Source organism: Podarcis vaucheri (assembly GCF_965113315.1).
Source record: "Podarcis vaucheri genome assembly, chromosome: 7".
In the NCBI taxonomy this organism is placed as follows: Eukaryota; Metazoa; Chordata; class Lepidosauria; order Squamata; family Lacertidae; genus Podarcis; species Podarcis vaucheri.
In genome coordinates this window covers 45958564-45977509 of record NC_138765.1, presented here as the reverse complement: position 1 = coordinate 45977509, position 18946 = coordinate 45958564, and the positions used below count along the sequence as shown (strand labels likewise).

General features: G+C 42.4%; 1 protein-coding gene across 2 annotated transcripts in view; it reads left to right on the top strand.

Annotated features, from left to right (window-relative positions):
• Positions 1 to 18606, top strand: part of VAT1L (vesicle amine transport 1 like) — a 48674-nt gene extending 30068 nt beyond the window's left edge. For both annotated transcript variants that reach the window (XM_082233394.1, XM_082233395.1), the window contains exons 8-9: positions 13269 to 13352; positions 16017 to 18606. In XM_082233394.1, coding sequence (XP_082089520.1) covers positions 13269 to 13352; positions 16017 to 16118 — 186 coding nt within the window. In that variant the 3' untranslated portion in view covers positions 16119 to 18606. The remainder of the gene's footprint in view (positions 1 to 13268; positions 13353 to 16016) is intronic.
• Positions 18607 to 18946: the final 340 nt, after the last annotated feature.

Here is an 18946-nt window from a genome sequence, read left to right as displayed (position 1 = left end):
CATTCCAGACTCCTCAGGCAGACCCACTGACCCTTTAGAGAAGATTTTCATGTGGTACATGGGACTCTGAAGAGAAAGGCACTGGAAATTCTCCCTCCACAAGTTCCCTTCATCTTGCCACAACTGTGACAACATTCACAGTTTCTGCTGAATGGGAGTCTCAGTCTCATTAGGTAACTAAGCAGGAGGAAATAGCTGCTGTTGATTTTGTGCAGGGGTCTGTCTTGAGCAGTGGTGCCTTTCAACCTACTAGGGGCATTCTTGTTCCAGCCAACCAGCCATGCCTCCCCTTCAAGCACTGATCACTCCAGTAGTGGTGAATGTAGTGGGATGACCCACCTGATACTGACACCAGTGCTGCTTAGCTGGATGAGTCTGGGCAGAGCTGCAAGGTTAGAGTTGCATGGGTGCATCCGTGGCAAAGCTTAATTGACAGCAGAAATCCCACTTGCTTGCCCAGTCCAAAAGACAGCCCCACTTGCCACACTGAAGTTGTGCCCACCCCATTCCCATATAATGAGGCCCAAGGCATTGTCTCCCTTGTTGAATCATCTTAGCTTGCTTAGCTATACACAGCACTTGTTGTACCTTTAAACCTTCTTTTGCCCATGTACCATGCGGATTTGAGCTTTAAAGGTTTTGGTGGAAACCATACTCCAAATTCAAGTTCTTCATCCTCCAGAGAAAGCCATGGAAAACTGTTGACTTGAGCAAGCACCAGGCAGAGTTCTATGCACAAATGCAGATTCCAGAGCACTAGTACAGAGAAGGACACAGGGTTGTATCCAGCTAAGTTCTACTCAGAGTAGTCCCACTGAAATTAATGGGCCTAGGTTAGCAATGTCCATTAATTTCAATGGAAATACTCTGGGTAGAACTAACATTGGTCTTAGGCATGGAAGCTCTTAGGCATGAAAGATATAGAACATGAGCAAGCATGGTCAAATACAGAGCTTTCAGGACCCTAGATAAGTCACTGAACTGATCATCCCGTCCAATCTCTTCTCTGCTCCAAGGATAGCCATCATGTGGCTTTGGACTACATCATATGCTTTGGACTACAACTCCCATTATCACTAGCCATGCTGCTGGGGTTGATGGGAGTTGTGGTTTAAAACACCTGGAGGGAACCACATTGGTGACCCTACAAACTGAACTCTTTTATATCTCCTGGCCCTGACAATCCCTGCTGAGCTTTGTCCATCTCCAAGAGTGGAAAGTCCAGGCCTAGGTCCTGGACCTAAGCACCCCGTTAGATAACAATTTCCAACTCGAACACTGCTTCTGTTGGTGATCAAAATCTGGGGAGCATGAAGTTTCTAATGAGTAACTCTGTCAAGTCAAGCTCAGGCAGTGCTGTCCTGGGCAGGCTGTGTGTCTTCATTCAGCGGCTTTGGTTTTCAAGGGCCCCTGGTTGTCAACTTCTGGCTTACTTACGGAGTTTGATGCCAAATGCTGGTGCTGGCTGTTCTATGTCTGTGGCTGAGACTTGGCTGCTGGTCAATGTCCAAGTCAAGTCAAACCAGTTCCAGTGCTGCAAGCTGGTCGCCAGGCATCTTTTTGCCTGCTGGAACATGGACAAATATCACATCTATCAAAGAGCAAGGAATAATCTTGTTCCATCAGTGGTGGTGGGGGTGGACTAATAACTATATTCGTTTGCATTGATTACAGTAGTGGATATTAATTCAATATATTGGCTGCATCATCACAATAAAGTTTACCCCATCAAGCCAAATGTTAAAAATAGAAAAGCAATTGCATTAATTGGAGCATTTCTTTTCCAAGGTGCACCTCATCTAGAGCTGAATTAATATAATGCACTCTTCTGTCACTCCTGATATTTCCATGACAGCATTTCCTTTCTCATGCAAATGCATTTATGGATGGGAAAATGCCAGAGAGAGTGGTGCGCTGGCATCCTGTTTTGTCATTTGCCTTGCAGTACTTTACATTCTGCTTGTCATGATATCTCTATTGAGTAAACCTCTGATGCTCAAGGTCTACTAATATGTTTAAATGGTAGATCAATGTTGCCTCTCTCTGCACAAGATAGTCATAATAAATTAAGCCTCTTTCAGAAGGCTGGCAACTGAACTGACCTATAAGTTTAGCATGTTGTGCTGGCAGAACTTTGATGAAGAAAGGAAGAGAAGGGCTAAACTAAGAAGAGGCAGAGAGCAAACCGACAAAAAATCAGTTACAGAAATGAATCTTAGCATTTCCACAAAGAGCAAATTGTCTGCTAGATTCCAAGAAAGCGATACATGCACTTGGCTTGAAGCATCAGTAGCAATTAACAATAATGAGCTTCACTTCTAAATAAATGAGAACAGACCTGGGGGGAGAAGCTTCTATCTAAACAGTCTGGCAAAGGCTGTGTTCCCTAAATAACCTTAAGTGAACTGACACATTCCAAATGATCAGAAGCCAGTTTTTAGTGATATCCCCTTTGAGAAGAGGATAAAGCCAGGATGGATGTACTCCTGAATAGAACGGTGCTGTGTGTAGATGAATGGTCAGCAGCTGGTTACCCCTGTACAAAGCCTGGCACTTTGGAGTGTCATCTAAGCTTCCCTGCACAGGAAAATGAGGGGGGTGGCTAAGCAACGACCATGGAAATAGGACTTGGCAACAGGTTATTTTGGAGTCAGAGTAAAGTTGCTTCAGGGCCTTGCCAAACCTGTAGCCAAAACTGAGTTAAGGACTCACCACACTAAGTCTGGTAGGTGGCACCCTGGCATGAAACAAGTCTGATCTTCTTTAACATATTTAGTCACCGACAGAGGTATAGTCTTATAGCAAGTGTAGAAGTGAAAATGTTAGCATCCTGATACAAGAGTTCTGTATAGGATGGTACAACCCCAGAGACCCTGTGTCCCTCCCTAGCTTCAATGTACAGGTAACTCGCAGCTTACGTGCATTTAACTTGTGTGCATTCAGCTTTACACGCTTTGTAGTAATAATTATAATGATAATAGTCCTAGATGTATTGTAATCCCTTTGCCTTCACTCCATTCAGACCCAAGATATTTCCCTTCTCTCCTCCACCCCATATCCCTAAATTGCAACATGCAAAGAAAAACACACTACCTTTTTTTAACTGAAAATGCAGTTCCTTATGCCAGGTTGAAAAAAGCTTCATCTTCCAAAATATCATCTTTCTACATAACAAGTTGCTCATTTCTCTCTCTGCCCCCCTTTCAAAGGAAATTCAAATGAGAGACAGGTGGTCCCATGGGTGCAAGCCACCTTAGGTCTGGGCTTGACTCACTCGTGGGTCCTGATTCATCATGATTGTGACTGAAAGACTGTAAACAAAACAGTGTCAGGAACTTCTTTTTTTACATATTTATAGGCTAATGGGGAAACTTGAGAGTTTGCACTCCAATTGTGGGACTATGCAGCTTCTTTTAAATAGCTAAAATTGGTCCCTGAGAGTCCAGGTTTGCCTTCTCTAGCAGTTTTTGGTCCTTTTTAAAGAAAATTCTTCATTTCTGGCCTGTTTTTACATTGGCTACCATGGCAACAGACCATTCAGGGGGAAAGGCGTCCTTCTGTACTGAAAGAAAAAGCAAAGGAAAGTGTAGCTACTAGAGGCATTTGCTGTGCAGGGCCAACCCAAGGCTTTTTGCTGCCTGAGGCAATGATAGCACATGCCTCATTCCATGTACAAATCCAACCAAATAGGCAGCTAAATCTTACTAGGGTGTGACAGTGCCCTCCACTGCTCCTGAGAGCAGCAGCCTAGTTTAGGAGAAGGCAAGCCATTCTATATGGCACACACAGCTCTTCCCCCTATCACTTACCTCAGTATCTGTGCCTGAAGCAGCCGCCTTAGTCTACCTAATGGTAGGGCCAGCCCTGTTGATGTGGACAGGGCACCTAAAAAGCAACATACTTCATTGTAATGGCAAAAAAATGACACAGTATTCTTGCTGGTGTTGTGGCATAAATAAAAAAAATCCTATCTTTCGTTTGCACCAATTGACTGACCATGCCCAGGAGAAAGGCCTCTGGTTTCTTCAGGAAGGTATATTTAAATACCTTTTTCATTTCATTATAGATCATCTCCCAGAATGCCTTAATCTTTGGGCATGTCCACCAAAGGTGAAAGAATGTGCCTTCAGTTTCATTACATTTCCAGCATTTATTATCGGGCAGATGATAGATTTTTGCCAGCTTGACTGGTGTTATGTACCACCTATAGATCATTTTCATTAAATTCTCTTTTAAGGCATTACATGCCGTAAACTTCATACCAGTGGTCCATAACTGTTCCCAGTCAGCCATCATAATATTATGTCCAACATCTTGTGCCCATTTAATCATAGCGGATTTCACCGTTTCATCTTGAGTATTCCATTTCAACATTCTTGACAAATTCTTAACTTTAGGGTCTAACAATTCTGTTTCCAATTTTGATTTTTCTACCTGGAAGCCTAATTTTTTGTCCAAATTATATGCCTCCATTATTTGATAATAATGGAGCCAATCTCGTACTCTGTTTTTTAATTTTTCAAAGCTCTGCAATTTTAATCTGTCACCCTCTTGTTCCAAAATTTCCCAATACTTCGGCCATTTGGCCTCCATACTGAGTTTTTTCTGAGCCTTTGCTTCCATTGGTGACAACCATCTTGGGGTTTTATTTTCTAACAAGTCCTTGTATCTTATCCAAACATTAAACAGTGCTTTTCTGACAATATGGTTTTTAAATGCTTTATGTGCTTTAAGCTTGTCATACCACTGATATGCATGCCAACCAAATACATTGTGCCTGGTAAATATCTGGTCCTATTTTGCAACCATTTTGTAAGCTTCTTCAAGGATGTCTTGTTATGTTTAAAATGTTGCATTCCTAGAGGTTATCCAATTTAGGGTTCCTTCAATCTCTGGGTGGCACACTATTAAAAAAGAAATAATAGCCATTGCATTTCTTACCATCTTCTCTCCAGCCTAGTTTATACACACTCTTGCACACCTCTCTATCCTTCATCCAGTCAAGCACGAAGCATTGTCAGAGTTCAAGGACACATTGCAGTCTGGCAAGAACACTCAAGGAGGATGAGAAGCAATGTCAGTGCAGGGTGAAGCCTGGGGAAAGAGGTTGGGGTTGGGGTTGGGGTGTGGCATTAGGAGAGTCCTAGGGCTGAATAGAGAGACCCAGAGATCTGCATTTGGACCCAAGATGAGGTTCCCTACCCATGTTTAATGTGGCATTCACATGAAGGACTAGTCTAGTCCTTAGTAAAGGGTAGGGGCAGCTTTACTTTACTATGCATGCATATAAATGCATTCTAGTCCAGCACTCTGTCATCCAGTGGCCAATCAGATGCTTGATACTGACCCAGAAACTCCAGCGGGTGCAGAATGCTGCAGCGAGACTCCTTATGGGGTCCTTGCCACGGGATCACATTCACCCAGTGCTATACCAGCTGCACTGGCTCCCGGTGGAGTACAGGATCAGGCTTAAGGTGCTGGTTAAAACCTTTAAAGCCCTATACGGCCTAGGACCCTCTTACCTATGGGACCGCCTCTCCTGGTATGTCCCACAGAAGACCTTACAGTCTTCAAACAAAAACATCTTGGAGGTTCCAGGCCACAGGGAGGTTAGGCTGGCCTCAACCAGAGCCAGGGCCTTTTTGGCTGTGGCTCCAATCTGGTGGAATGCTCTGTCACAAGACACTAGGGCCCTGCGGGACTTGACATCTTTCCACAGGGCCTGCAAGGCAGAGCTGTTCCACCAGGCCTTTGGCTAAGGCACAGCCCAATGGTTGCCATTAATTTGATTTTGAATTAATTGTAGAATGAATTGATTTTAGAATGCTGTATTACTTTTACTGTTGTTAGCCACTCTGAGCCCGGCTTCAGCTGGGGAGGGTGGGATATAAATAAAAATTATTTATTTATTTATTTATTTATTTATTTATTTATTTATTAGAAGCCCACAAGCAGGACATGAGTGCAGCAAAGCTCTCCCTGCTTGCAATTCCCAGAAGGTATGCAGAAACATACTGCCTCTGACCATGGAGGCGGAACATAGCCATTAATAGCCTTATCATCAATGAATTTGTCTAATCCTCTCTCAAAGCCTTCCAAGTCAGTGGTCATCACTTCTCACTCTTTCCTTTAGGTTGCAAGCCTGCAACAGGGCCCTTGGCCTTTTAAACATTATATGCAGTTCCTTGTGACATCAAATGTTTGTGATTTATTTATTTTAAACTCTAAACCATCATGTCCCTCATCTGGACCAAGGAATGCCCTAAGCACCGGTATTTTACTAAGGTAACATTGTGGCTCTGATAAACCAGACAAATCAACAGTGATAATGAAAACCATTAGGGGTGATGGCTCCACTGAAAGGTTACAATATTGAAAGTGTTGCTTAAGAGCTATCCGTGCTAAAATATGCCATATCTGGAGATGCCTGGCATTGAACCTGTGACCTTCCACATGCAAGTAGATGCACTACCACAGAGCTACATACCTTCCCACCTTTGCCTGGAGCACCTTTACATGCAGAGGCCCCCTTTATATGCACCCAATGTGCAGTCACCAGAGGCTGGGGGGAAATGGTGATTAGTGACCCCACTCTCCTATGTGTGTTCAGTAAATGTATAGGAGCTGCAAATACACCCTATGGTGACTAATAGTGCACCTCTGAATGCAAAATAGACACATTTTTGTCTGGATTTATCCTGTCATAAATCTGGGCAAGATCTGCATCAGTTACCTCTGCCACTTGTGTTGCCAAAGTAACTCTGACGCTAAAAGCTTGTATTTGTAGACCACATGACCTGTAACCATGGAGATCTCATCCCTGTGATTCGTCACAACGTGATTTAGCTGCTTGTTCCTTAGCAGCACCGGGGCAAGGCAGATGGGGAAAGGAATTAATTAGAGATGGGGAATTTATCTTTTTGCAGTGTAACTGACCAGTGGCTTAAATCTGTCCTCCAACGATGCTCAACTTGTATTAGTAGAAAAAGCTACCCACAATCCATCAAGGTTCTATAACAGAAACAGCATGAGCTAGGGACTGTAGGATACTGCTAATATCCTGTTGGGGTGTGTTAAACATGACAAGGGTTTGACCTAGGAATATGTGAAACTCCATTTAGAAATGTCCTCTGTGATGCTTTACATACAGCTGTGGAGCATGCCAGGGGCAAGAAGCACTGGGGAAAGCATTGCAGAGGTGAGGGACAAGGAACACTGGGAAATTAGTAGTGTGTTTGTTTGTTTAGTGCCATCACCACAGTACTTCAGAGCTCAAGAAAGCAGCTCCTTGCCACAAGGAGCTTACCATCTAAAAATTGGTATGGGAAAAACAATATGAGAAAGAAGGCAGGGGCAAATAAGGAAGCAATAGGTATTTGTTTCAACCTGTCTGTTGAGCATTCATTCTGATTTTGTTGCAGGAAGGTTAGATGTCATTGCATCAAAACGAGCAGTATCCTACACTTTTCAATGCATTCTCCCATCACTTTCCTTATCACAAAAAGTCCCACCATTTGGGGAAGCAAGTTTGTTGCACATGACCTCCCAATCCACTATCAGTGAGCAACCTGGATTTGCCGTCCCCAAAACAATGCCCTCAGTCTGGAAGCACCCTCAGTTGCCCATGCGTAGGCTTCTCGATCACAATAAGGCATGAGAGATGGGCGATTGTGCAAAGGCTTTGTGGGTTTTGAAGAGGGATGTGAAGGAAGGAGGCAGTTCCAAGCATGCAATAGCAAAGGAGTAAAATCAGAGCCTTTTGAAGAATCCTTCAGATGGTATAGGGTGGTGGAGCTGGAGCAGCAAAGATCATGAGACAGATGCCAGAGAAGGGAGGAGAGAATGAAGACCTCTCTTTCCCTTTCTCCATCCCCCTGTTGCTAATGATAGACCAGCAGCAAAGGTATGTGGGTGAGAAAAGGCAGGAGAAGAAGCAGGAGGCTGTATGTCCCAGGCAGAACCAGAAGAGTGCTTGCTTTCTCCCCTCTTCCCTCCAGCCTTTTTTCTTGTGGGTCATGTAGTTTAGACAGGCAGGAACTCTCTTGTTTTAACTTATGGTATGTAAGACTCTTTGGGAGTCTTTTTGGCTAAAAAGCAGGGTACACACGCAATAAGTAAATAAATAGTACTGGGCTATCTCCAACAACTGCAGAGATGGAGGCTGAGGGATAGGGGCTTCCCTAGTGTGATTGTGGCAAATAGCTCATACTCTTTGCTGCTACACTGCCACCAGACAGGGAGTGTGGTGCAGTAGTTAGTGTCAGTCTAGGCTGGGTTCAGATCTCCACAAAGCTTACTGGGTGACTTTGGGTTCAGTCACCCTATCTCTGCCAAAAGTACTACATAGGGTGATCGCAAAGATAAAAGTCAGCAGTGGTGGTAATAAAAGTTGGGGAAATTGTGGAATAAAAATGCAGTAAATAGTACCCACTCTCTTATATTAGGTTCTGCATTTTCTGCTCACACAGAAGCCAAATAGCCATTGATTATTATGCAGCAGTTCATCAGGAGTAGGAGAATTCCCTACAGTGCACATTTCTTAAATCCAGCAGAGCAAGAAAAGGAGGTCCGTATCTCCATGTCTGCAGAATACAATGGTCTCCTTAACTTAGGTGGAGAAAATTTTAAACATCACAGTAGATAATGTTGCATTAAACGCAGGTGTCAGCGTTGGTTTTAAAATGCAACCAGCTCTGGAGATACAAAAGCAACCAGTATTGCTGGAACAGGGCCTAATGACCAGATGTTACATTATATGTGAGACTAGCATTTTATCCACCAGTGTGGGTGAAATGCTTCTTTCTTCTCTTTGGTATGGTGTGTTGCAGTAATGATTCATTCGGTGTTGTGGCTGTGTTTTCTGCTACATTTGGCTATGAGTTTCTTTCCATACGCCTCTGAAGATCTATCAAACCATGCACAAATGTTTGTGTTTAGTCTTTACTAAAAAGCAGCTACAGAGGGAGGGAGCTATCTGACCAAGCATTGGTGGAGGGCATTGATCCAGTTACTGTCAATGAGCTGCAAAGCAGAAGGCATGCAGACATAATATAGGTGCCTGTATCTTTTCCCCTCAGTGACTAATAGCAAGACTTCCCAGGTGAGCAGTTGGATGGGGGACCATGGAAAAGATTGGCAACTCTTGCCACCTCTATATCATGGCCTCGATCTAACTCATGGTCAGAATACAGCCTCACAAAGACCTCTACGCAGAACTATTATGAAGAAGAGGCAACGGCCCCACAGGGAATCCCAATACAACTGGGACCTAGGAAGGCCCCTTATACTCCTTAGGCAGCCCAAAATACCTAGCAACAATGGAAGCTGCTTTATATTGAGTCAGACTACTGACGCATCTAGCTCAGTATTGTCTACACCAGAGGTGGGGGAACTTTGGCCCTCTAGGTGTTGTTGTGTTGTTGGACTGCAACTCCCATCGTCCTTGACAATTAGCACGCTGCCTGGGTCTGATGGGAGTTGGGACCTACCAACATTTGAAGGGCCATATGTTCCCCATCTGTGGCCTACACTCACTGGCAATGGCAATCCGTGATTTCAGATAGGCGATGTTCCCAGCTCTACCTGCAGATGCTGAGGATTGAATGCTTCCTCTGTGGATCCACATCCTTAGTGTAATGGTATTATGGACAGAAACTTCACAAACTGCTCTTCCCTTTTCCCGCTTCCATATGCAGCATATAAACCAGCTGTAAGAAATGCAGGTAATGCCTCCAATTGCAACGTGGCACGTGAACCAGTCCTGAGAGGGCAGTGCTTTTCAAACTGAGAAATGAAACACAAGGCAATTAAGTGTTATTGTATCCCACTTGAGTCAGAACTCTTTAAACATTTACTCGGTGCATATGGGGGCTGGTAAATTGTTTCCGTTAGACACTAATGACTTCGTGCTTTTAGAGAAATTCCAAATGAGCCTGAAGATTGGAAATGGTGGATGGGAGTCTCAGCAGTCTTTATTCAGCTGAGCAATAGAGGTGGCAAAGTACACGGGGGGGGGGGAGGAAAGGGTTGGACTGGAAGGATTCACCAAGCTGCTTTCTGTTCTCAAGTCCAGACCAGCTTCATTTTACTGGCACCTTCATTGCTTATCTCATTGCTGATTTGTTCCTTCTGGACCACTTATCCCCACTTGGCCTTGAAGCTCCCTGGGTGACCTCAGGCCAGTCACTGCCTCTCAGCCAAAGTGACACCACAGGGTTGTTGTGAGGATTAAATGAGGAGGGGAGAAACCATGTTCTTGGAAGAAAAAAGTGGGATATAAATGCAATAAACATATAAAATAAATCATTTATACAGTTATTTCATAAAATAACTGCTTGATATACACGGTTTGATTGTAAAAAACAAACAAACCTCAAAGTGATTAAAAATAGCTAACTAACACACCTTTTAGCAACTGGTATTGTGTTCACAGGGTCTAAAAGCATGAAGGGGGACAGGCATATGCCTGCAACCCCCAGACCTACACGGATATGCCAGGGATTGAAATTGGGGCCTTTGCAATACAAAGCAGCCTCTCTTCCACTGAGCTGTAGCCCTTAAGTAGGGTGGTTTGTTGTAAAAGAGGACAGGGTCCTTGCAATTTTAAGTTGTGTAAAGAAATAAGTTACGAAAGCAAGAGCAAGGAGCCTGCACAGCAGAGGGTACAGCAATGCTTTGCACCAAATATTTTCATACTTTTTCAGTATTTTTATTTGGCATATATGTTGCTCACAGTCAAGAGAAAAGCAAGGGGAGTCAACATGGTGCCCTTCAATGGCCTGGGATGACTAGATTTTCTGTCGAAAAGCAGCTGAACTTCCCTTGGAGTAAAGTAACCACAATGAACACTTGTAGATTACACTGCTTTTTCAAAATAGGGAGACAGAGAAAGAATACTGGACATATCCAAAAGTGGATCTTTAAACTTGGCTAATTCTCTTGCTGCTCTCTACAAGAAAACTATTTTTCTGTCCCCTAGAAATCTGATACAGCTCCATCTATGCATACAATTTCTTTTTTTACAGTTCTCTCCTAACTCCCTCCATCTGCATTCAATACACAGAGCAGCCTTATTTTTATATATTAAAAAATGGAATCATATTGTTTTCTTTCCCAGCACCTGTTGCTCAAATTATGGAGAATTTGCCTATAATCACACCTTGAGCTTTTCCCCAGAGGGTTAAACCTGATACTGTGTATGAGAGAAAAATGCAAGGGAGGCTTATTTCCTTCCACTGAGCATGAGATATGGGCATGCAGCAACTACTTTAATCACCATTTTTTGGCTGCCAGCCCAAAACCACATATTTGTGAGTAGTCCATTACTTTTCTTTTTCTTTTGGCAAAGAAATAGATCCAGGATTTGGGTGATAAGTCTCACCTAGCAGTCTAACATGCTTGCTCAGTCATTCAGATCTGGAACTATTTCCAGCTTTGGTACAGCAAACCCTTATAGTTTGCTAAGAAATTCTAAATGGCTTTATTTGCTGTTAATAAGCTTGCAAAATAAGTGATTGGCAAGGATCCCTTGATAAGTATTAGTGGTCCAGTGAGGATGTGGTGTAGCAGCTACACTGCAGTTTAGTGTGAGGAGAATGGGTGAGACTTGAACTTGTGCACTCCATTCCTGGCGTAGCTGCAAGAAGAAATTTTTTTACTTCCAGTTTCCATTTACCACATCTTACATTATTTGTACCCAACAAACTGTGGTTAATCTTAACACTGGTTTGTTTGAAACAAGCAAACTGCAAATCATGGGTTAGGAAGGTGGATTGTTTTCGCAATTGGGATCCTCTTAAGGAAGGGTCCTGCTTGCGTGCAGGGCTTGAAGGACCCCTCTATGCCCGGCTCTTTCTTCTATTGGTCCCACAATCGCGCCACTTCTAGGCAGCCAATCAGGCTGCTTGGCACAAACGTGAGGGATATAAATTGGCAGCGGGACATGTCACTCTCACTTGCTTCCCACCGCCGAAGACCCGCCCTCCCGCCCTCTTCTGCGTCGGTGGCCTGGCCTTGCTTGGGACTTTGGTTGGTCGCCTGTTTTGCAGCAGGGGCCTGGTAGGAATTTTTCCACTTGGCAAATTGGCAGTGGCCATTTGGTTTTCGCCTACCTCCCAGCAATCGTCACAACTTTGTAAGGTTTGGCGGTTAGGCATTGACTCTGTGGGGGATGTGGGAGGGGAGGTGCGGCCATCACCTGACCCTCCATGGAAAAGGGTATTCCGTTAAAGGAACCCAGGGGTCCTGGATCTCATCCGAAGTCCACTTGAGGGGCTAGGGCCATGCCAGGACCACGGGAACATTGGGGTGTGCTTCCATTGATCTACATTGTTGTAGCTTCCTCGTTGGGTTACCCTTCTAGACTCCCTGCGAGGCGGGCAGGAGTCAGTTATAGTTCGTCAATGCCTAAGCCAATACTGCTCACTTTGTGTAATTCAATAAAGTTGTGGCCTAAATTTTGCCAGGCAACCTTAATCTTAAATATGTATCTGTGTGAATTCTTTTATGGGGGGGGGTGTCCTGAGGCCCTCGAGACGCAAACCATGTTAAAGTTTATGACATTACGTATTGTATCTTTTTCTGTGCTGTAAGTCGCTTGGAGACCTTCAGGTGACAAGCAAATAAGTTTAAGAAATAACTAAAAGAAATTTAGTGAGGTACTTTTCAAAAGCTTTTTTGTTATTCTTAAGTACACAGTACACATGCTGCTTTTGCTTCAGCGAGACTTGTTCTATATGCTTGGTAATTCTATCTTAAATCATACTTTCCACCAATTTCCCCAGAACATACATTAAGCTAACCAGTCTGTAATTTCCCAGATCCCCACTGGATCTCTTTAAAAAAAATAGTTTTATGGCCCTCAGAAATAGAGACTTATATTAGGTAGGAGTTGTGTATTTTCATCATAAGATTAGCAATTTCACATTCGAGGATTGTAGTCTTAATATTCAACATTCTCTTTTAACACTTGGTTGAATGGGTTCATTTTTATTATCACTAATGTACTGCACACCTTTCTCATCTGATTTTTGGTACTTCAGCATATTCTCATTGGGCCGCTCTGAGCCCGGCCTTGGCTGGGGAGGGCAGGGTATAAATAAAAATTATTATTATTATTATTATTATTATTATTATTATTATTATTATTATTATAGATTCAAGTTCGTTTGTATTTGCGTCATGAAATATGCTTGTATTCAAAGGTGAACTGTTTGTTTGTTTGTGTGCATCACAAAGGGGATGTAACTTGGGCATTTGTTACCTTATAGGTGAAAGAAGCAATGCAAAGAATCCATGACAGAGGCAACATAGGAAAATTAATTTTGGATGTGGAGAAAACACCAACTCCATTGGTAAGTGAAAATAAGTTTTAGGCAGTGGTGACTAATTTCTTTTTTGGACAGATGGTCACATTCACTATTGTTGAACCCTCTGGGAGGCACACTGCAGCAGTGGGTGTTGCCCAAAATGGGCGTAGCTCCCTATTTGTGGAATGCTCTCTTGACCAATTCTGTGCCTGGTTCCATGAGGTTTTGTCATCTCTTAACAATGCATTTAGAGGGTTGGACAGCATCCATTTCTCCACCCATTTCTGAGGGGAGTTCTTATTAAAAAAAAAAAAAGTCCTTTCAATTGTTCCAAATGGAAGGCAAATTAGAGCTCGCATAAGTTTCTTTCTGGCTTTGGGGTGTATTGGGAGAATGGGAAGTGTTGGATCAGTTCCTTTCCCTATACTGTTGCCCCTTTCCCTGCACTGTTTTCAGTCTTACTGGCATCAGCACTCTGACAATCAGCAGGACAAGGGCCATAGAAGTTTCTGCTGCTACAGGGAAGTGTCATCCAACATCTGATCTCCTTCTCCAAGGCCAGAATTCTTTCTCTGCCCTTGGCATGGAAGATCTCATGATCCATATAGCCCTGGGATATCCTCCCAGGGAACATAGAATTGCAAAGTTACACTGGATTAACAAGGAAGGAACAGTCATTTGCAAACAGCCTTCATTTTAATTAATCACATTTTTACATCAACACAGACCCCTTATTTTTTCTTGGTTGCTATATAGGACATATTTCATTGTGGTGAAAGAGTGATGGAGGATTCTACACATAATTCATTCACTGGTTCCATTTCTTTTTATGGCCTAAGAACTAAATTTCTGAACAGTTTGCTTTCCATAACAAAAGTCTGAACTCTTGCTTTTTAATAGATAATGTGGACACAATGCGTAATTCATTTATGGAACTTATTGCTGCAAGATGTAGTGATGGCCACTGACTTTGGTGGCTTTTAAAAAAGGATTAGGCAAATTAATGTAGGAAAATAGATTCATAAATAAGTTGTAGGATGCCTCTAAACTGTCAGTATTTTGCGGGAGTTATGCAAATGTATACCAGAACATCCAGTTTATGCAGCTTAAATGGATTAAAGTGCTCTGTTTCCCTAGCACCACGAATCTACTTGTTAAAAGAATCCAACTTTTTGCAGTTTGGAAAGTGATGTAGAGAATACATTTAAAAACTTGCAATGGATGAATGAGTAACATCCTGCAAATAAATAATAATGAATGCTCAGTAAAGACTGGATATAATTAACCTTCACATCAGTTTTGCGCCAGAAAATCCGGATGAATGCTCATTAAAAGTAGGTCATCTGAAGTTGCCCCAAGCCATAATGGAAGTTATCTCCACTCTTAGAGACAGTATGCCATTGAGTACCAGTTGCTGAAGGCAAAACAGCATGGGAAGGGCTGCTGCTTTCAAGCTCCACTGGTGATTAAGTGATAACACATGTCCTCAAACCCTTGGTGAGTTAGGGACTTCCCCTGCATGCGAAGTCAGGCTCTGGTGGATTGAGCAGATGAGAACAATAGTGGGTCCAATTGTCAAGAAAGCAGTTTCTGCACATCATTTATCCTAATAAAGTTATTGACATAATATGGATTTGGAGCTGTATTCAAATTTTAATTTTACTCAGAGCAAAACAATTGAAATTCATGGACATGACTAGGGATGGGACTTGTTGCTTTTCTTAACTCAGTTTGCATTTGCAGTTTTTATCACAGTTGCTCAGTCCATGATGACACTGATCTTCTTACTCCTTACTGCAGTACACTGGTACCTCGGTTTAAGAACAGCCCTATTTATGAACGATTCGATTTACGAACTCCACAAAACCAGAAGTAGTGTCCCGGTTTGTGAACTTTACCTCAGCCTAAGAACGGAAGCCGAACGGTGGAAGGGCACCGGCGCTGGGAGGCCTCATTAGGGAAAGCACGCCTCGGTTTAAGAATAGTTTCAGTTTAAGAATGGACTTCCGGAACGAATTAAGTTCGTAAACTGAGGTACCACTGTATGGGCTTGTTGTGCAGCCTTAAATGGCAACAGTGAACTTGGTTCTGATGTCAATCTTTATCATTCTAGCCAAAAGAAATGTGAGCTGCAAATGCAAATCACCTGCCCCCAGGGCACACAAGAATGACTTCTGTCCTTTGGGCCACCTCCCAGTGTGATCCTTTCTTCACCTCACAGTGGGATTGTGTATTTGAATACAATACAGTTGAACTCAGTGAAACTTACTTCTGAGTAAATATGCATAAGATACACTTTTGACTCTGATCCCTTGAGTTAAAAGCTTAGGGTAAAAGGTTCATTCTGGATAATCAGTATCACAGGACATTTGCAAGATTTCTGTTTGTGAACATGCATTCTTTTTTCTTTAATGGCTTTGAGATCACTTTTTGTGAACTTCACCCCCTAGGCATAACTAACTTTGGTCCATCAATTTTAATAACTCTACTGTGAGTAGAACTAACATTGTAGGTATGAAACCTTTAATTTTTAAAAAATGTTGTTATGGGCCAACTCTGCTATCCTTGGCATTTTTTCTTGACTCATTGCATAGAATCATAGGAGCGTAGAGTTGTAAGGGACCAGCCCCCTGTCAAGCAGTAATCTCAATTAAAACATCCATGACAGGTGGCCATCCAACCTCCTGGTTTCCTTTGTTTTGTTCATAGATGGCCAATGACAGTACAGAAACCAGTGAAGCTGGCGAAGAGGAAGAAGACCACGAGGGGGACAATGAGAATAAAGAACGTATGCCATTCATCCAGCAATAGCTATGAGTGGAGGGAATGAAAGCGGGAAGAATTGATAGAGCAAAAGAAGGGAAGATGACTGGGAGGTCCATTTTGTGCACCAGTGAACAAATGCTCTAGTACAGTGTGTGTTGTTCTTTTTTTGTCTGCAGTCAGCTGAGCTATAAGCTGTTGATCATTGATGTTTTGAAACTCAAGTGCCATTCCCACCCAATCCAGTATTATAACATTCCATCACATGCCACCCAGTTTGCCTGTTGAGTCCCTGTCTGAAGCCTTATTAGCATCCACAGTAAACTGAAATGTGAACCTCTTCTCTTGTGGCTTCAAAAAGGCAAGTTTTCAAGCCAGTTTTAGAAGGGTGATTTCTGGTTGGCTTCTTCTTAAACCTCGCCTATTCCATTGGCCAGTGAAATGATTATAAAAACATTTATAATCATTTATTTCTGTGGGTGAGCTCACCCACCCACCTGCCTAAGGATAATTCTGTGGTGGACAAAACGGGTATGTGTACTCCTTTCAGCATTGCATATTAGGCATTATGAGAGAAGGCTGACTAGGCTTGATTCCTGTCATTCCTTTTTAAAAAGAAAGAGAGAGAGCGCTTTGTGAATTGGGCCTCCATGTAAATAGGCCCCCACATAATAGACTCATACAACAGCTTATGTTGTTCAAGGTGGGAGAAAGCACCCACATTCTGCACTCCAAATTTCAACCTTTAACCAAATGATGGAGATACCGAGCATCTCCATCTATACAAAGAGGCAAGACTGCCTTCAACACATATGTCAATTAGAATTTTCACCAAGGATTTATTGATGCCCCCAGCGGTGCGAGGAGCTTTTAGAGGAGAGTGAGAACTTTTCTTTTGAAGCACAAATGCAGGCTGCTGACAGGACAGTTCACTATCCATTCCATCCCCTGATGATACCTCTGAACCAACAAGTCCTTCTTAAACTCTCAAGACAATAAAATACCTCATTTGTTCTTTATTGTTTGGTGTTCAGAGAAATAGACTAGGTGACAGAAAAGCACTGATTGGTATAACTACATATACATTAGTGGACAGAACCCATTAATTAATTAATTGGAAAAAAGTACAGTATTCAGTCCTGGTGCCAACAAATATGTTTACTGTTGGCCCATCTAAGTTTATTGCCTTATTAAGAAAAACATACATGACAGCCCCCCCCCCAAGTTCTAAAAAGTTCCTTTGCCACAAAGAGCTACAGAATTCCCTGATCATTCAAAAGTGCACTCTTAATATTTTTAAAGGTTGGTCAATGATAGCCATCTCTGTACATCACATTGAGATAAATGTTTATTAATCCAAGCACCAAAACAGAGCTGACCTAATTTAAGTAATTCTTCTCTCAGTTTGAAGCACTTCACCACACACTGATCTAACTGAGAACCGTGTCAGGCCCCAAGAGAGAGGTCTCTTAGACCCCAGTGCCTCCCTTTCCGTATTGACACAGCTCACTCACACCCATGTAATTCTAGTATTGTACATCACACTAATTAAAGAAAACATCTCACCTAAATGTGTAGCTGAACTGTTAAACTTAACATCATTTTTCCAAGACAGCAAAGAAAAATCAGTTGCTAACCTTTTTCCTCACAGTGACAAGGATGGATTTGGATTAACACAGTGTGTCATTTTAATGATTCTCATTCTTGTATTTTTCTAATTTTCTCGCATTGCGTTCTGTGTATAACTGTCTCCTTCGTTCACATGAAAATTGGATTTGGGTGGTAAATCATTATATATTGAGCCTACTAGCATTTAGCCTGACTCTAAATCAACAAAGCTACAGATATGAACAAAATTGTATAAGGATGAGAAATGCTTAAAAAGGGCCCGGCGGTGGGTGGGGTGGGAGGGAGGTTGGAAGTATAATTGTCTAAGTGTTAGAAGAAATAATCAGATTTGTATGAACAATTTAGCATAATTCCAGCATATCTCTTTATCCTATTCCTCATATAAAGTAAAAGTGCCATATTGGGGTGCACTTTGCATTTGGTGTGCAAGCAAAATGAAGCCATTTGGAATGTCATAGCCACTGGGACTGCAGCTGAGGTATTTAAAAGAAGCAGCCATTCATTTTTAATTAAAAAGTAAGGTAGAGCTAGAACGGGCAGGTGTGAGATAGAACAACATTTAACTTACAGAGCAATCCTATGCACATTTACTCAGATGTAGGTCCCACTGTATTCCATGGAGCAGTATTTCAATCAAATAATTCCTCATACGTGACAATTCACACAATAAACCATAGTTATGAATGACCAGGTGTTTCATATACATTTGGGTCATTCTTTGGGTTAGCCAGGAAAACGAAGAGTGGGCAGATACATCTCTCTGAATACTTTATTTGGGAGAGGGCAGGTGTGCTTAAGGGTACTTGTCTCTGTTGAAATGAGCTGAGCCAGGATGTGGTTCATTTCTTTTACAGATGAACCAAAGAGAAAACAACAAAAGCCAGGAGCATGAAAAAAAAAATCATTTTTTTTAAAAAAAATACCGAAGTAAATGCAAGTTGACATTTAAGGTTGATTTCCCATGGCGAACTGATCTTCTCAACGCTGCAAAATGGGTCTAGGTTATGGCTCGACCCATCCTGACACAATCACCATCTGAAACGATTTTTCAGCCGGCAGAGTTATAATGTATACCAGCATTGGAGCATTCACAAGATGAGCTCCAGTATTCACTCCAGTACAGTCGTACCTTGGTTTTTGAACAGCTTAGTTCCCGAATGTTTCGGCTCCCAAACGATGCAAACCCGGAAGTGACTTCTGGTTTCTGAACTATTTTTGGAAGCCAAACGTCCGATGGGGCTTCCGCA